Here is a 19,141-nt window from a genome sequence, read left to right as displayed (position 1 = left end):
ATATGGACAATCACAAACTCTTCTTCGTAGGACTTTAGGAAATGAAAATTTTTTTCTTGTCTTGGATGATATGTGGAATGAGGACCGCCAAAAATGGATTGAACTCAGAACTTTTTTAATGAATGGTGCAAAGGGCAATAAAATTGTTGTAACAACGCGGAGTCATCCAGTGGCTTCGATCATGGGCACTGTTCCAACATATATTTTAGAGGGTCTTCCCCATGTCGATTGTCTGTCTGTGTTTCTAAAATGGGCATTTAATGAAGGGCAAGAGAAACAACATCCAAACCTTGTGAAAATTGGGGACGACATTGTAGAGAAGTGTAATGGAGTTCCTTTGGCGGCAAGGACTTTGGGGAGCCTACTTTTCTCAAAATTTGAGCAAAGGGATTGGTTATATGTGAGAGATAATGACATATGGAAATTAGAACAAAAGGAAGGTGATATTTTACCTGCTTTAAGGTTGAGTTATGAACAATTGCCCTCTTACTTAAAATGTTGCTTTGCATACTGCTCAATTTTTCCCAAGGGTCGTGTGGTTTATAATGAAGAATTAGTTCACATGTGGAGCGCACAAGGGCTCATTGAACCATCCAAAAAGAAGCAAGAGTTGGACGACATTGGAAACAGATATATTAAAGAATTGTTATCGAGATCCTTCTTTCAAGAGTTTGAAGATTGTAATTTTTATTTTACATTTAAAATGCATGATCTGATGCATGATCTTGCATCATCCATATCACAAACTGAGTGCACTGTCATAGATTGTGTAAGCCCAACTGTCTCTAGAATGGTTCGCCATGTGTCATTTAGTTATGATTTGGATGAGAAAGAAATCTTAAGAGTTGTTGGTGAGCTTAACGACATTCGTACAATTTATTTCCCATTTAAATTAAAGACACCACGTGGTGAACCATTTCTTAAAGCTTGCATCTCAAAGTTCAAATGCATTAAGATGCTAGATTTATCGGGTTCGAACTTTGACACATTGCCAAATTCTATCAGTAATCTAAAGCATCTCAGACTTCTCGACCTCAGTCTGAATAAGAGGATAAAGAAACTTCCAAATTCAGTATGCAAGTTGTTTCATCTGCAAACGTTGTGGCTTCAAGGATGTGTGGGATTCGAGAATCTGCCCAAGGAGTTTGGGAACCTCATCAGTTTGAGGCATTTATGGATCACCACGAAACAGAGGGCTTTGACAGGGATAGGACGCCTGAAATCTCTTCGTCTTTTAAGGATTTTCAAATGTCAAAATCTAGAATTTCTGCTTCAAGGGACGCAAAGCCTCACTGCCCTTCGATCATTGCTTATTTGCGATTGTAGGAGTTTGGAGAGTTTGGAACATAGCATGAAACAACTGCCCTTGTTAGAGCAACTCATGATTATCGATTGCGAAAGGCTCAATTCACTGGATGGAAATGGGGAAGACCACGTTCCAGGGCTCGGGAATCTACGGTATTTGCTGCTTTCAAATTTACCAGAGTTGGAGGCATTGCCAGTGTGCAGCCTCACATCCCTTGACAGACTTGTGATTGAAGAATGCCCTCAATTGACTGAAAGATGTAAGAAAACAACAGGGGAGGATTGGCATAAAATCTCTCATGTCTCAGAGATATATATTGATGGCGTCAAAACACCAGAAAATTAAGCAAGGTATAAAAATCTCTCATGCACAACCTTTAACTAATTAATATATCTTAATTATTTATAGTGTCCTGACAACCCTAATTCCTGTTTCAGGAGATCCACTCAGAGTGATGATGAAGCCTAACATGGATTTGAGCAAGACACATTCTTTTTTCCTTTTTTTCTTTTTGCCTTTCAAGTAAAAGCAGTTTATTCATTTATGTAATTTCATCAATTGGGGGAGTGTTATTGAACAGAAGTCTGGAATCTATTTATTTCCTGTAAATATAAAGGTTAAGCCACTTCTCTTCAATATTTTACTTGGTATCAGTTTGTTTTGAATTGATGGAAGTGGACTTGTTCAGCCCAAAGAAATGAGGTGATTGATTTTTTATTTTCTTTTCTACTTAAGGTGGTTTTGAAAAGCCCAAGACTTGGCTTCATTGTTCCACAGTCATAACCTCAAAAGGCATAAATAAAAGCTTTATGTGTCTAAATTCGATAATTATAAAAAAAAAAAAACTGAGCAAATTTAAAGCCTTTGAGTTTGGAAATTGTTACACGCATGCTTTCATTTTCCTTGAGCAATTAGTTATTTTTATTATTTATTAGTTTTTCGGTCATGACTTGCAACCCCTGACTTATTAGATGCATACGTTTCTCCTATTATGCATCTCATTCAGTACTTTCAAAAATCAAAAGTGAAAAATAAAAAATAAAAATCATCAAAGTTATAAAAAAAAAAAAAAAAAAAATCTTCTTTCTTTATATTACATAATTATGCAATATCTTTGTTTTTTTATATACAAGAGAAAAAATTAATATTTATATGTTTGATATTTATAAAAAAATAAAATATTATGTAAAAAATTATTTATGTTTTCTATTTTTATAAATACTGAAACAAAATTTGTATCGAAATGATATCTCAATTATTTATTTATTTTAACCTATACTAAATTCATTAAAATTTGATTAATTATTTATGTATAATTTTAATATAATTATTTAATTATACTTTTCACAAGTCCATGTGCAGAGTCAGCAAGAATGGAAGATCAATTGTGACAGTTTGTGCAACAGTGGGTTCAAAAGAATCCCCCAAACTGCATTTCGTGCTTGTTTTTAAGCCCATTTTCAAAATTAAAAAAAAAAAAAAAAAGAAACAAATTTTAGTCTATAGGGTAATTTCACAAAACATTAAATGTGGAGGGTTGGTAGTTGGTAAGGAAGGCGAATTGGCACGTGATTGAAGAAAAGAGAATTGTGTTTTGGCTCCGATTGGCCCCAAAAATTAACATTTGGTCCATATAACTTTCATAATTAATGGAAATGATATAAGATGTTAAAAGACTAATATATTCTTCAAATTTCTATATATTATCTTTTAAGGATATAAAATAGTGATGGACTAAAATACTCAATGACCTTTTACATAAGCTTTTTTTGTCTTTATTGTACCACTATTCATGCAACCATAATAATTCTATTTTAACAATTTGGATTTTTCATTGTTTTTAATTTTCTTATAAATAATTAAAATCAACATTATTTTCTATTTTAAATTATAAATAAAGAAAAATTATGTTCAAAAACTATTTTAAAAAATACTTTCTAAAAAAATGGTAATATGATTTATATTTTTTGTGTTTTATTTTTTAAAAAACATTTAATTAAAAAATGAAAACTATTTTTAAAAATAAAAATTGAAAACCTTGTTTAGTACTATTTTTTATATGAAAATAATAAAAAGAATTAAATTCATTTATTATCCATTTTTATTTTTTTCCATTAGTTATTTTAATAATAAAATAAAATAAAAATATAGTATGTTTATAATTAAACAAAGAAATTGATCAATTATATGTTTTTTTTGGGACTATCTTTTACATGAAAAATAATTAAATAACTAAATTATATGTATTTATTACTCTTTTTAATTTTATTTTCTTTATTTATTTTTTGTCTAATAGAAAATTTTAATATATCCATAATTAACAAAGTAATAAATCAATTGTGCACATTTTAATCTATTAAAATAAATTACTTTCTAATTTAAATAAATAAAATGAAATAAGTAAATAAATTTGGGGTTATTTTTATTTTTTAACATATCTTATATCAATATTTTTTATGGTTAAATAAATTTTTTATTTTTTATTTCTTTAATTCCAAAAATAAAATGAAATAAATAAATAAATTTGGTATTTTCTAACTGATCTTATATTCATATTTCTTATGGTTAAATAAATTTTTTATTTATTTTTCTTTATTTCCAAAAATAAAAGGAAATAAATAAATAAACTTGGCTTAAATAATGGTTTTTAAATAATTTCTTTGTCTTATTTTTAATTACATTTTGCATTGAAAATAAAATAAAATAACGTTTTATTTGAGTCACTATACAAGGTATTTACACAAGTGTACATGAGAAATATATAAACTGTATAAATGTGTACAATACCATTATTTGTGAAGGATTTTAAGTGATTCTGAAAACTTGTTTGTTTATTTTCCCTAACCGAGGATAAATGACATTCTTTACACACATTGGTTAAGCATACATTCATCTCATGCACTTTATCTAACTTGTATATGGTCATTTGAATAGTTACCTTACTTATGATGATTGTAAAACAAAATTATACAATTTTTTTTTCTTTTTTAAAATCAAACCAATGCAAACATGGTTAACCGACTTATTATCAGATATTCATGAGATGATGTATGAAATTTGAGTTATTATACAAGTATATTACACTAACTGTATAAGACAAATTTATTAATTGTACAAGGGTGCACAATACTACTTTTTGTTAAGGATTTTAAGTGATTTTGAAAAACTTTCCCATTTTTTTTCCACTCAAAGATTTTTTCCCCACTCAAATTCTCTCACTCAAGAATTGTTTCGAATTTTATTTTTAAATTTCATCATTAAAATTTTGTAATTGCATATTTTGTTTTTTTTTTTTTTTAGTTTTGGCAATGCTCTTTCTTTCCACTATATATATTTATATATTTTGTGAAATTTTATCCAAATGAATCTATATTTAAAATTATAATCATATTTATAAAAAAATTTACAAGGATTATCTTTAATTCTTTTAATATATTTATACTCATTTATTTAAAAAATGATAAACTAACTTTTTTTTTTGTAAACATATTCTATTACCTTTCAAGTAAAAAATTAGATAAGTTTGAAAGTCAATAAAAAAAATTAAATACCACTTTCAATAATTTTCAAATAAAATTTTATATAATATATTTTATTTGAAATTTAATTTCTAAAGTTTCACTAAAAAATTGTGTTGACAATTTTCTTGTTGTGAATCAAAATACTTTGCATTAGTCTATCTAGATAAGAAAAATTATTAATATAATATTAGAACTTCATATCTTAGTTATTTTTTTCAATAAATTTACCTTTTTAAAAATTTTAAAATAAAAACATTAAATTAAAATGCTAAAAGTATATAAATATATAATAAAGTGAAGTGATATTCAATTTTTAAAATTTTTAAAATATGGTTAATGTAGAAAATATAAAAAATAATTAAAAATAAGAGAAAAATATAAATGAAAGGATACTATAAATTTAAAATAAAAAATGAAAATTAAACTAAAAGATAAATACAAAAAGATAAAAATATTTGGGTGAAAAATCCTAAAATTTTTATCATTGCTTATAATAAGAGCAAAAAGATTCAATATCTTTAAAAATGAAAAACAAAAAAATATTATTGCTTTTTATTTGACATAAAATAGAAATATAGATTGGAAGAAAAAAAAAAGTTAGAAATGAGTAATACTTAATAGGGAATAGAAAAGAGAAAAAAAAAACACAAAAAAAAATTGAAATTCACACTCACTTGTGTTGTGTAAGGGTTAAGGGTATTTTAAGGATTAATGAAGGATAATATCCTTCATCTTAATTTTCATATTTTTTTTTGGGTCTTGGGCTTAAATATGCATAATATATGGACAAAATGTTAATTTTTGGGCCCAGCTGGGCCCAAAACACAATACTCCCATTGAAGAATGAGATCAGACAGTTGGACTATAGCCATTCATTCGTGCCTAGTTTTACTACATCCCTATGTTTCTCTTACTCCTTTCAAAGTCCCCACTTCCATGCGTCTCTCATATTTATTAACGGGAGAATTGTGTTTTCAATCCAGTTAGGTTGGATAAATAAGGCAAGGTCCTCCTATCACTCATAATTAAACCCAAAACCCAATGAGAGAGTAGAAATTGAGATGAAGGATATTGTCTTTAAAAAATCCCTAAAATACCGTTGACTATTAAATGAAAAAAACCAATGTTTTAAAAACCGGACCGGACCGGCCGGTCCAACCGGTTCAACCGTCGACCGGTCACATTTCCGGTCCGGTCCACCCTATTAAATCGTTTAGCCATTGGACCGGTTACGAACCGCCTAAACCAGCGGTCGAACCGGTGAACCGGTAGAACCGGACGGTTCTAAACGAACCGAACAGTCCATTGGCCCATCATTTTACAAGCCCAATGTATAAAAAATTAAATGCTACAGGCCAAAAACCATACTGGGCCATGTCTTAGCATGACAAAGCCCACACCCAAACCCTTTAAGCATGCTCAGTCTTGAGCCCACAAGGTTGGCATGCTGTAGCTTTCAATGAGGATACCTTTTATAGGCATCCTTTGCACCCTTATTATTTCTCTCACAAACCGATGTGGGATTCCATATGATAATATCAATGAAAAAGCCAAAAAGGTTTAACAAATGCAACAAGAGGAGGATTTGAAGCTGGGACCTCATGCTTTGTAAGTAAGCTAAGACACCACTCGGCTACCCGTGTTTTGTTATGTGATATGCCAAACAAAACAATATATATTGGATTTTAATTTTTTTTATAATATTAAATAAAAATAATATAATATTTTTAAAAATTATAAAATTAATTAAAATTTTCATTTTTAATATATTCACATTTAAATATTGTATACATTTCATTTAATTTGATAATATCAAATATATGAAATAATATTATTGATTTTTAATTTATTCATATATATTTTAAAATTTTTATAATTATTTTTAATTTTAATAATATATAAATTACATATTTATGACGTCACCGGTTCGACCGCGGTTCGACCACCGGTTCGACCGGTGAACCGTGAACCGGTAACTTTTCCGGTTCAATGACCGGTCCGGTTCTGAAAACATTGAAAAAAACTAACCAATCACCTCACCTTTCTTATTCTCTCTTTGACTCTTTTACCCTTCTCTCAACTATTTAATAATGGAACCAAGTTGAATCATTTTTCTTCATCAAATTGAATATGAAATATGGTTAAAAATTATTATTGCCAAATGCATTTTTGAAATGAATAACTTTTAAATACCTTATCAAATATTATTCTTTTTTCCAACTTACATAATATATAATAAATATTTTTTAAATATGTTGAAAACTTACATAATATATAATAAATATTATTCTTTATTTCAAACTTATATTATTTCTCATATATATTAAATAATTTTTAAACACCTCATAAAATATTAGTATTATTTGTTTGTTCTAACTTGTAAATTATATATCATCAAATATTATTTTTTTCAAATTTATAGAATATATAATAAATACTTTTTAAATACCTCATAAAATATTATTAATTTCTTTTTTCTAATTGCAAATTGACACATGATGTTTATTATTTCGAAAATAATGTAAACACACACGCATATATATTAATCAAGAATACAATATTTATAAGACTAATTTACCAACCTTCCAATAATTTTGAAAATGTAAATAGGGTAATTGGCCAAATTAAAGTCTTCAAAATATTCAAATTTTCTCCATTCCAAAATTATCTAATTATTCCCCACACTAATCCTAAATATTTTAATAAAGATTTAAATATTTAAAACCATTAAAATAAATATTTTCTTATTAAAGCAATTTTTTTCAAAGTAATAACATAAAAATCATGAAATCTTCAAAACTATAATTACAACAAATATTTTAATTTTTAAAACTAATTTCATAATTTAAATTAATAATTTTAAAAAATAAAAATAATTTTTGTTTATTTTTAATTCTATTTAAATATGATTTTTTTAATCTCTATTGATAACAATGAAATTATGTTTATAAAAGCAAAATAGTAAAAATATATATTTCATTTAGTTTACTTATAATGAACAATTCAAACATGATTTATTTTAATTTTATTTTCTATGTGTTAATTTTTGTAGGGAATGTCTTAATGACATAGTTTGGTAAAAAAAAAAAAAAAAAAACTATCAATAATCGTCTTAATGTCAAACTCAAGTTGTTTAAAAATCGTACAAAACTTATTAGGAGCTTTGTACACTCTTGTACACTTGATACATTTTCCTTGTACAGTTAGTGTAATACCTTTGTACAATGACAAATTTCATATCTCTCCTAAGTTATATGTCCATGTTAGTGTATTAATCATATTTTCAATGGTTTGGTTGAGAAAATAGTGAATGACTTAGGGTCAAATTTTTTTCCCCAAATATCATTATTAGGGAAAATATTGGAATTTTCATGTGATAGTTAAATAAAGTACATGACATAGGTGTACAATCCTTTGGTGACAAGGAGAATTAAAAAAGTGGTTTAGAATCGATTGAAATCATTCACAAAGGATAATCTTGTACACCTTTGTACAATTAGTATATTTTCCTTGTACAGCTAGTATAATACCCTTGTACAATGAGACAAATTTCAAATCCCTTTTAAGTTATGTGTTCACGTAAGAGTGTTTAACCATATTTCCAATGGTTTAGTTGAGAAGATGGTGGATGACTTAAGGTCAAAATTTTTTCCCCATATATCATTATTGTGGAAAGTATTGGAATTTCCATGCGAGAATTAAATAAAGTGCATGATATATGTGTATAATTCGTGAGTGATAAGAGAAATAAAAGAATGTCTCATAATCGATTGTAATATTTCACAAAGGGTAACCTTGTACACCTTTGTACACTTAGTATATTTCCCTTGTACAGTTAGTGTAATATAATTATACAGTGGCGCAATAAATGAATAAATGGTTTTTTTTTTATTTTCATATAAAAAAATAGTACTAAACAAGGTTTTCAATTTTCATTTTTAAAAATAGTTTTCATTTTTTAATTAAACGTATTTTCAAAAAGAGACAATATAGAAAATAAAAATTATTTTTAAAAATAAAAACTAGAAAAATATTTTAAAACCAAACTCAAATATAATCTATATAATTTTTAACTACTTGTTTTCATTTAAAATAAGTAAATATACCTTTCAACCCTTTTATATAAGAAAATTTTAATTTCTACTATGTATTGATATAATCCACTTCTAAAATTAACTCATATGAAAACACTTTAATTGAGTACTTCAAATAAAAACTTTTCATCAATCCTCTTTCTTTCGTTTCTTTTTTATTTTTTATTTTTATTTTATTTTAATAAATTTTCAATTAATTCAAATCATTAAAAAAAAATCTTTAGTAAACAAATTTGTAACATTTCATATAACTTATTACTAAAAGTCATATTAAAAAAGTTATTAAAATAAAGAAGGAAGAACATTAAAAAAAATTGAACTTTTTATTTTATAATAGTAAAAAAAAAACTTTAAAATACTTTTTAGTATAAAAGAAATTAAAATAGTGAATATATTTATTTTAAATAATGTTTTAATCATTAAATTATTTACTTCTAAAATGTAAAAGATAAAAATAAATGTAAAAGATAATTTTTATTTATTTAAATTAATATTTTTTTAGAAAGTATTTTCCAAAATAGTCTTTGAATCATTAATATAATTTTTGTTTATTTATAATTTAAAAATAAAAAATAATGTTGATTTTTCAATTATTTATAAAAGAGTTTAAACAAATAATGAAAAATCTAAAAATGGTTAAACAAGAAAGAATAGTGGAACGTGAAGAGTGGTAGAATAAAGACAAAACTAAGTCAAATGGATATTTTTGTTGATTACTATCTCATATCCTTGTAATCAATTATGGGTGTTTGGAGGACTTTACCTTAATTATCAAGCCTATGGGTTGAAAACATAATTTTCCCTTTCTTAATTTCAGAAGTTAGAAGACAATCATTAAAGTCATATTAATAATAAATAAATAAAATATCTTCATTTTTTATATTATATAATTATGAAACATTTTTATTTTTTATTTTTTATTTTTACTAGAAGGAAATTGATATTATAATGTTTAATATTTATAAAATTTTAAAAAATAATTTAAAAGTTACTTATGTTTTCTATTTTTTAAAAATAGTAAAAAAAATTTATCCAAATAATATTTTAATTATTTATTCTATTTAATTTTTTAATTTATATTAAATTAACTAAAATTTGGTTAATTGTTAATGTATATCTTAATAATATGGGTCACTATTAAAGTAGGTCTAGTTAATCCTATGATTTTTATGTTGATTAGATCTACCAACACTAACAAGTCCTGGTTGGAATAGAAAGTAACTGCAACCAACCACTCCGCAACTTTCACACCAATGGTAACATTAATATATAAATTTACCAATGGTAAATCTGAAAGACTATGAAATTTGGTTTTCAAATCAATTGAGAATTAAAAATAGATATTATCTTGTTGATAAGTTTCCTAAAAAAAAAAAAAGGGAAACAAATCTCCAATAAAAAAGAGATAATAGATAATATTTTGTTTGTAAGAAGAAAATTTGATAATAAATTTAGAATTAAGCAACTAAATCATAAAAATTAAAAATTCAATTCCCTATTTTTACCTATTCCTTCAAGGACAAAACGATTGTACATGAGAAAAAAATGTTTCATAAAAAAGAAAAGGTTTCACAAAATTTTTCTATAAGTTTTAGAAATTACAAAAGAACCATATGTGTGTTCTTACCTTTTGACAAAGTTATCTAGGAATAAGTCACTTCAGAGTCTTAATTGATTTTCAAAATAAAAAAAAAAAACAATTTCATTGTCTGCTTTTAGATTATGATCAAAGTGAAAAAATAAGGGGAAAAGTATTTTCTTGTAAAAAGTTTTTTATTTTATTTTATAATATTGTCTATTTTTACAAGACTTTTTGAAATTTGTGTGTGCAGTGGATTCAAAAGAATCCTTAGATTTCATTTTGTGCCAATGTTTATAAGTCCATTTTTAACATTAAAAAAATTAAAATTTTAGTTTACAATTGTAATTTTAAAAGAAAATTTGAAAATATTAAATTACGAAGAGGCAGTAGGGTAGCAGTTGATTGAGGGTTTTTTTCTAAGGTGTTTTGTTTTATTAAAAGGCATACTTTTTCACCAAATATTGAAGTTATATTTGATTCACAAAATATTAAAGAAAGAAAAAATTATTAAAAAAATAGTTTTTATATTTAATTTCATTATAAAAATATATAAAAAAATAAAATATAATAAAATCAATTAAAAGTTTATTTATATTTAAATTATTTAATCTCTATATAATAAAAAAAATAATTTATTAACTTCAAACTTTTTTTTATTCATTTTCTTCATCCTATTTTTTTTTTCCTCCATTTCCTTTCACTTATATTTTTCCTCAAAATTTAATTTCCCACGACCAAACCTAGCCTAAGGGTGGGCAGCATGTAAGCAGACAAAATGAGAAGTGAGTGAAAATGAGAGGTTGCAGCTGGACTACTACCATTCGTTTGTGGCAAAGTCTACACAAACCTGCTATGTATCATATTTATAACTATCAAAAGTTAAAAAAGAAAAGCACTCATTAGCCATTACCTCAAAATTGGATGCTTTTAATTGATTTTTCATAATATAATGATTTTTTACGGGTATTCATTTCTAAAGAAAATATTCTTTTCCTTCTTCCAAAGTATAAATTCTCAATCATACCACAATTTAGAGTTAGAAGCAGTTCGGTCTACATTTTTCATCTAAAAAAATTGAGTATATATTCTTACAATAAGCAAGTTGGAACAAGATTTTCAAGGTATGCACCTAAATTTAGTGGGGTGTGTAATACCTCATTGAGGAAGGGAGCAATGGTACTAATTTTGGTTGCTCAACGGTCAGCCACAAAAGATTGCACAATAAGGTTTATCAACATATCTTGAAATTTATCAATTCTAGTTGACAATTATGTTTTATTTTTTAAATCCTTTGAGACCTTTTTTTTTTGGTAATGCTTAGGTTCCAAAAAATATTTTTTTCATGGTTATTTTATGAAAAATATAAAAAAAAATTAAAATTAACTATAACTTTATTTATTCTTAAATTATTTAATTTTTATATCAAAAGGTTCAAATAAATAAAATAAATTTAAATTAACATATAAAAATAATTTATTCATTTTAAATTTATTTTTTATTTTTTATTTTTCTTTATTTTTTTTTCTTTCTAATTTTCTTATCCTATACATGTGCGTTTTCTATAAAGCACATTCAATAATGATGTTTATGATTCAAAATTTTAGAAACAGGTCTGGAAATCAGTTATAAGTAGGTGAAATTATTGAAAGATTTTTTTGCACATTCGAAGTGATTTATGCCTCTTTAGTAGCTTTGGTGCTTTTGGATCTAATTATGTCACCAATCAACTATTGGAAAATTTAAATAAAATTAGATGAGTGAAATTTGAATATAAAGTGTTAAACACCAGTTGGAGGTTTTTTTTCTCTAGTCCAGAGACCTTTGCAATTAATTGAGTGGAAAATTAAAAAAATTATATAATTCAACCTTGATTGTCTTAATTAAGCATATGGGAATTGAACATAGAAAACTAGTGTGGACCCCGTATTTCGCACGATGTGTTCCCACTCGATGGTGAAACTCGCTTTTTATTTGAGAATGATTTATTTCTTTAGAAAATGACTTGGAGTCGCCACTTATTTTTGTTTTATTTTTAAAGGGAAAACAAAATAAGAAAGAAAAACCCTAAGCGTGACTCCTGAACGAAAAACAAGTCTGTGAAAAACCGAGTTGGGTCCAGGGGTCAGGTTACTTATTGGGAAGGTACGGTAAAAACCGTAGCACCCTTCTAAGTCCTTAAAAACGGGTCTCTACTAAATAAGATGTAGCAAGTATGACAATTGATTGATTAAACTGGATACTGAATAGTAATCAAATGTATGAAAATAAGACATGCATGATAACAAATAAATTAATAAACACTGTCGGGTACAAGGCGTACCTTAGTCACAAGCTGAGCGCTATCATAAGAGACAAGGTTAGTGCACAAATACAAAATAACCGTGTGCATGGTCACAGAATGAGGCAAACCAATCAAGTATATCAATCAAACAGTCAATGAGAAAATCACATATGTTGGGTCCCACCAAAGCCCAATCGATCTCGCATGAATTAATCTCACAAGTTCCATTAGTCTATAATTATGAAAATTGTCTTCGTGCTTATTGAGAATCGAGAAGAACAGAAGATTATTTGAAAACAAGAGTGAACTTAAAACTGTTCGGGAGAAAATTGGATTTTCGAAATTTATTTGAAAATTGGAGTCTCGAGGATTGTTTGAAAATCGAAGTTTCGGGAATTGAATTTGAGGATCGGAAACTTGGAGATTAAATTTGAAAGAAACCGGAATTGAAAATTATTTAAGAAGCAGAAACTGTGAAAATTTAATTATATAAATTGGAATCTTTGTAAATCGTTCGAGTCGAAGGTGGAATTCTTTTGAAGATAAACAAATAAAATGCTAATAATAATAATAATAATAATAAATAAATCAATAAATGTGAAAATTGGAATTTTAGAAATTGAGAGTTAAATTCAAAAATTGGAATTTTGGAGGGTTATTTAGAGATGAAATTTTAAATAAATGAATAAATAAATGAATGGAATAATAATAATAACGAAAGTAATAATGATTAGATAAATAACTGTGAAAATTGGAAATTGAATTTAGAGATTGAAAATTTGAAGAATTATTTAGAAATGAAGTTTTAAACAAATGAATAAATAAATAAATAAATAACTAAAGTAATAGTGATAACGGAAATAAAAGTGATCAACGGAATACGTGAATGAATAAATAAACAGAATAATGACAATAACGAAAATAATAATGATTAGATAAATAATTGTGAAGACTAGAAATTGAATTTAAGAATTGGAAATTTGAATAATTATTTAGAAATGGAGTTTTAAATAAATGAATAAGTAAATAAATAAATAAACGAAATAATAGTAATAACGAAAATAATAATGATTAAATAAATAATTGTGAAAATTGGAAATTGAGTTTAGAAATTGGAAATTTGAAGAATTATTTGGAGAAAGAAGTTTAAATAAATGAATAAGTGAACAAACAAATAAACGGAATGATAGTAATAACAGAAATAATAATGATTGGATAAGTAATTGCGAAAATTGGAATTTTGGAAATTGGAAATTAAATTTTGAGATTAGAATTTTGTGGAATTGTTGAAAAATGGAATTTTATTTTTTTTATTTAAAAAAAAAAGAATGAATAAATAAATAAAATAATAATAATAATAATAATAATAAATAATAATAATTAAATAGACAAACATGAAAAATAGGATTTTGCTGACTTAAAATTCTAAGGAGGGATAAGCATATGAAGAATGAAGATTATTGGAAGAACTAAAAATTGGAAAACTATTTGCAAAAAGGGATTGGGGGATTATTTTTAAAACCGAAAGAAGGAATTTGGAGAGTGACACATGGCCCAAAGGTGGCCATGCAAAAGGTGGCCATGCTAAATGATGTCAAAGATAGAGAGAATGAAACCCAAAGATAGAAGGATGCTGGCAGGAACGAGAGCTTCATCCCATCTCCTTTGCTCATGCCATATGAGAATCCAAACTTCCTTGAAATCACAAGACCCAGACCCTCCATCCTTCCTACTGGTAAACATATGCAAGACTGCACTTGCCACAATAGTGTCTATCAAAGTGGCTGGCCATGAAGGTACCCACGCAGCACTTAGAATCAAGGCAATCCTTTCTCAACCTTTGTGTAGGACCTTAGTTTAGGAAAGGTGCATACCCTAACCTTATAGTGCATTCACCCAAGTGCCCACGGCGAACACAAGGGGAGTTGATGGACACGGCCAACCCTCCGATCTGCCAACAAGTTGATGGACACGGCCAACCCTCTGATCTGCCAACAATCTCCCCCCCAGCGATACCCCTGGGGTTCGAACCCGTGACCTTGGCTTTGATACCACTTGTAGGACCTCAGGCGCTACCAACTCTCCTAAAAGCAATTGCTGTTAGGAAATATGCATACCTTAGCCTTATAGTGCATTCACCCAAGCGCCCACGACAAACACAAGGGCAGTTGATGGACATGGCCAACCCTCTGATTTGCCAACAACATGGGGTTGATTACACAGAGGTTTTTGCGCAGGTGGCAAGGATGGATACAGTTGGAATGATTATTGCTCTTGCAGCTCAAAGGAATTGGACAATTTACCAACTAGATGTGAAATTAGCCTTTCTCCATGGAGAGCTAAGTGAAGAGGTGTTTGTTGAGCAGCCAAGAGGCTATGAGCAAAATGACAATCCGCACAAGGTGTACAAACTGAAGAAAGCCTTATACGGACTCAAACAAGCTCCACGAGCTTGGTTTAGTTGTATAGAAGCACACTTTGTGAATGAAGGCTTTGAGAGGTGCCACAGTGAGCATACCTTGTTCGTCAAAACAAGCAAAGGAGGTAAAATTTTAATTTTGAGTTTGTATGTTGATGACCTCATTTTTACTGGAAATGATGAATCAATGTTTTATGAGTTCAAGAGCTTTATGATGCGTGAGTTCGATATGACTGATTTGGGAAAGATGAGGTATTTTCTTGGAGTTGAAGTGTTGTAGAAGACTTATGGCATTTACATCAGTCAAAAGAAATATGCCTTAGATGTGTTGAAAAGATTTGGGATGGAGGAGAGCAATTCTGTCCATAGTCCGATTGTTACAGGTTTTAAAGTCTTCAAAGATGAAAATGGAGTCAAGGTTGATGCAACATTCTTCACGCAAATGGTAGGGAGTCTCGTGTATCTAACAGCAACTCGACTTGACTTGATGTTTGTAGTGAGTTTAATTAGTAGATACATGGGGCAGCCAACTGAGCTTCACTTATAGACTGCAAAGAAGGTGTTAAGATATTTGAGAGGCACAACAAATCTTAGGATCTTCTACAAGAAGGAAGGGAATGATAAATTGGTTGCATTTACTGATAGTGACTATATCGGTGATTTGGAGGATAGGAAAAGCACATCAAGGTATGTATTCATGTTGAGTTCCGGAGCTGTGTCTTGGTCCTCTAGAAAGCAGCCTGTTGTTTCACTCTCCACAACTGAAGCTAAATTCATAACCGCAACATCCTGTGCATGTCAAGTTGTTTGGATGAGGACAATCTTGGAGAAGCTCAGTCATATAAAGGTAATTGTACTACTGTGTTTTGTGACAATAGTTCAACAATTAAATTATCAAAGAATCCAGTGATGCATGGATGAAGCAAACACCTAGATGTTCGCTTTCATTTTCTGCGTGATCTTACTAAAGAAGGAGTAGTGGAATTAGTTCATTATGGTACACAAGATCAGATTGCAGACATGATGACTAAGCCTCTCAAACTTGACATGTTTCTGAAGCTGAGAGAGTTGATGGGTGTTCGTGAAGTTCCAAATGTAAACTAATTGATGTTAGTAGTTAGTTTAAGGGAGGGTGTCAAGATTTAAGTTTTCTGATTGTTTAGTTTTTTTTGTTTTAATAATCCCTATTAAGCAGGGTAGTTTTATAAGCAGGGTATTTTTTAGCTTTGACTTATTCTCTACTCTTTACCACGTTATTTGTTAGTGTAAAACATGGGCTATTTTTCTTATCAATTAGTTATTGTAAGGCTATTTTATTAGCTAAGGTTGTTGATCAATAGATGTGGATTTTTCCCAGTTTTGTTCCATTCAGTTTTGATTCACAACATTCTAGTATCAGAGCCAGGTTCAAAGCGGCAGCTTTTGTAATTTGTAGCAATAAGAGAGATGACAACTGAAGGGAATTTTGTGCAACCTATTATTCCTCGATTTGATGGTCATTACGATCATTGGAGCATGTTGATGGAAAAAATTTTAAGATCTAAGGAGTACTGGAGTCTTGTGGAGACTGGTTATGTTGAGCCAGAAAGCGGAGCAGTATTGACAGAGGCACAATAGAAGAAACTTGATGAGATGAAGCTGAAAGACTTGAAGGTGAAAAATTATTTGTTTCAAGCTATCCATCGAACGATTCTAGAAACCATCCTACAGAAGAACACATCCAAACAGATATGGGATTCCATGAAGAAGAAGTATGAGGGCAGTGAAAGGGTAAAACGATCCATTATTCAAGCTCTTCGCAAAGAGTTTGAAACTCTTGAGATGAAATTTGGTGAAGGTGTCTCTGACTATTTTTCAAGAGGGATGTCTATAGCCAATAAGATGAGAGTTCATGGTGAAAAAAATGAGAGATGTTACAATAGTAGAAAAAATACTTCGATCATTGAATGACAAATTCAATTATATTGTTTGTTCAATTGAGGAGTCAAATGACATTGATCTCCTATCAATTGATGAACTGCAAAGTTCCTTAATTGTTCATGAGCAGAAGTTCCATAGGCATAAAGGAGAAGAGCAGGCACTCAAGGTAATTCATGAAGAAAGTGCAGGAGGAAGAGGTCGTGGTCGCGGATCCTCTAGAGGAAGAGGTAGAGGTAGAGGTAGAGGACGCCAATTCTTCAACAAAGATACTGTAGAATGCTACAAGTGTCACAAACTTGGACACTTTCAATATGAGTGCCCAAGTTGGGACAAAGAGGCTAATTTTGCTGAGATTGGAGAAGAAGAAGCGATGTTGTTGATGTCCTATGTTGAGATAAATGAAGCAAAAAAGGAGGATGTTTGGTTTTTAGATTCTGGTTGCAGCAATCATATGTGTGGAGATAAAACTCTCTTCTGCAACTTCAATGAACGCTTCAGGCAGATGGTGAAGCTGGGAAACAACTCAAAAATGACGGTGATGGGTAAGGGTAATGTAAGGCTGAAAGTGAATGGATTCAATCATGTAGTCACCAAGGTTTTTTATGTGCTTAAGTTGAAGAACAATTTACTAAGCATTGGGCAGCTGCAGCAGAAAGGTTTAGCGATTCTTATTCAACATAACAAGTGTAAAATCTATCATCTTGAGAAGGGCTTGATCATTCAAGCAGAGATGTCTGCCAATAGAATGTTTATTTTGTTGGTTGTGCCACAACCAAAGAAACCAGCTTGCTTTCACACAACTACAAAAGACTTATCACATCTTTAGTATTGCCGATATGGACACTTGAGTCACAAAGGATTGAGAACTCTTCAAAACAACAAGATGGTGAATGGACTACCACAATTTGAAGCTTCAAAAACTGTATGCACTAATTGCATGGTTGGAACGCAGCATAGAAATCCAATTCCAAAGAAGAGCACTTGGAGAGCTTCTTCGAAACTTTAGCTCATTCATGCTGACATATGTGGCCCTATCACACCGATCTCAAATAGCAAAAAGAGGTATCTAATTAGCTTCATTGATGATTTTAGTCAAAAGGCATGGATTTACTTCTTGGTTGAAAAATATGAAGCTTTAGTTATCTTCAAACAATATAAAAGTTGTGTTGAGAAAGAAACAGGTTCCTATATTAAGTGTTTGCTTACTGATCGAGGACGTGAGTTCACTTCACAAGACTTTAATGAATTTTTTAAAGAAAATGGCATCAAGAGGCATTTGACAACAACTTACACTCAACAACAGAACGGAGTTGTAGAGAGGAAGAATCGAACCATCATGAACATGGTTCAAAGTATGATTTCAGAAAAGAAGATTCCAAAGACTTTTTGGCTAGAAGCTGTGAATTGGACAGTGCATATTCTAAACGGAAGTCCTACTCTAACAGTGAAGAACATGACTCCGGAGGAAGCTTAGAGTGGAGTCAAGCCTTCAGTTGAACATTTTCGAGTGTTTGGTTGTATCTCACATGTTCATGTACCTGATATCAAGAGAACCAAGTTGGAAGATAAAAGTTTTACTTGTGTGTTGTTCGGAGTTAGTGAAGAGTCTAAAGCTTATAGGCTTTATGATCTAATAGCCAAGAAGATTGTAATAAGCAGGGATGTAGTTTTTGAAGAGGACAAGTCTTGGGATTGGGATAAGAGCTATAAAGAACAGGTGGTAGCTATGTTGGAATGGGGAGATAATGAAGAAAATGTTGCTGCAAATAATGAAGGTGGGGTCGAGAGTGAAGATGGAGATAGTACAGAAGAGGTTGGGGTTGTTTCTCCAAATCTGGTAGATGAAGAGAGTTCACCTAGTTCCAATGAAGGGAGAGTTAGAAGGCCAGTACTTTGGATGAGAGATTATGAAATGGGTGAGGGTTTGTTTAAAGAAGAAGATGAGACTAATCTAGCATTGTTTGCATCTGGAGATCCCTTTTATTTTGAAGAAGCTATGAAAAGTGCAAAGTGGAGAG

General features: G+C 29.1%; 1 protein-coding gene across 2 annotated transcripts in view; it reads left to right on the top strand.

Annotated features, from left to right (window-relative positions):
• LOC117932941 (putative disease resistance protein RGA3) overlaps positions 1-2,040 on the top strand; it is a 3,000-nt gene extending 960 nt beyond the window's left edge. Inside the window, exons 1-2 of one of the 2 annotated variants that reach the window (XM_034854266.1) lie at positions 14-1,656; positions 1,744-2,040. In XM_034854266.1, coding sequence (XP_034710157.1) covers positions 71-1,651 — 1,581 coding nt within the window. In that variant the 5' untranslated portion in view covers positions 14-70 and the 3' untranslated portion in view covers positions 1,652-1,656; positions 1,744-2,040. Of the gene's footprint in view, positions 1-13; positions 1,657-1,743 lie in introns of those variants that run through there. The other variant, XM_034854267.1, reaches the window with a different exon arrangement.
• Positions 2,041-19,141: the final 17,101 nt, after the last annotated feature.

The sequence above is a fragment of the Vitis riparia genome, chromosome 16 (assembly GCF_004353265.1).
Source record: "Vitis riparia cultivar Riparia Gloire de Montpellier isolate 1030 chromosome 16, EGFV_Vit.rip_1.0, whole genome shotgun sequence".
Lineage (NCBI taxonomy): Eukaryota > Viridiplantae > Streptophyta > Magnoliopsida > Vitales > Vitaceae > Vitis > Vitis riparia.
Note: the sequence above shows the minus strand (reverse complement) of the source record. Positions and strands in the feature narration are given on the sequence as shown.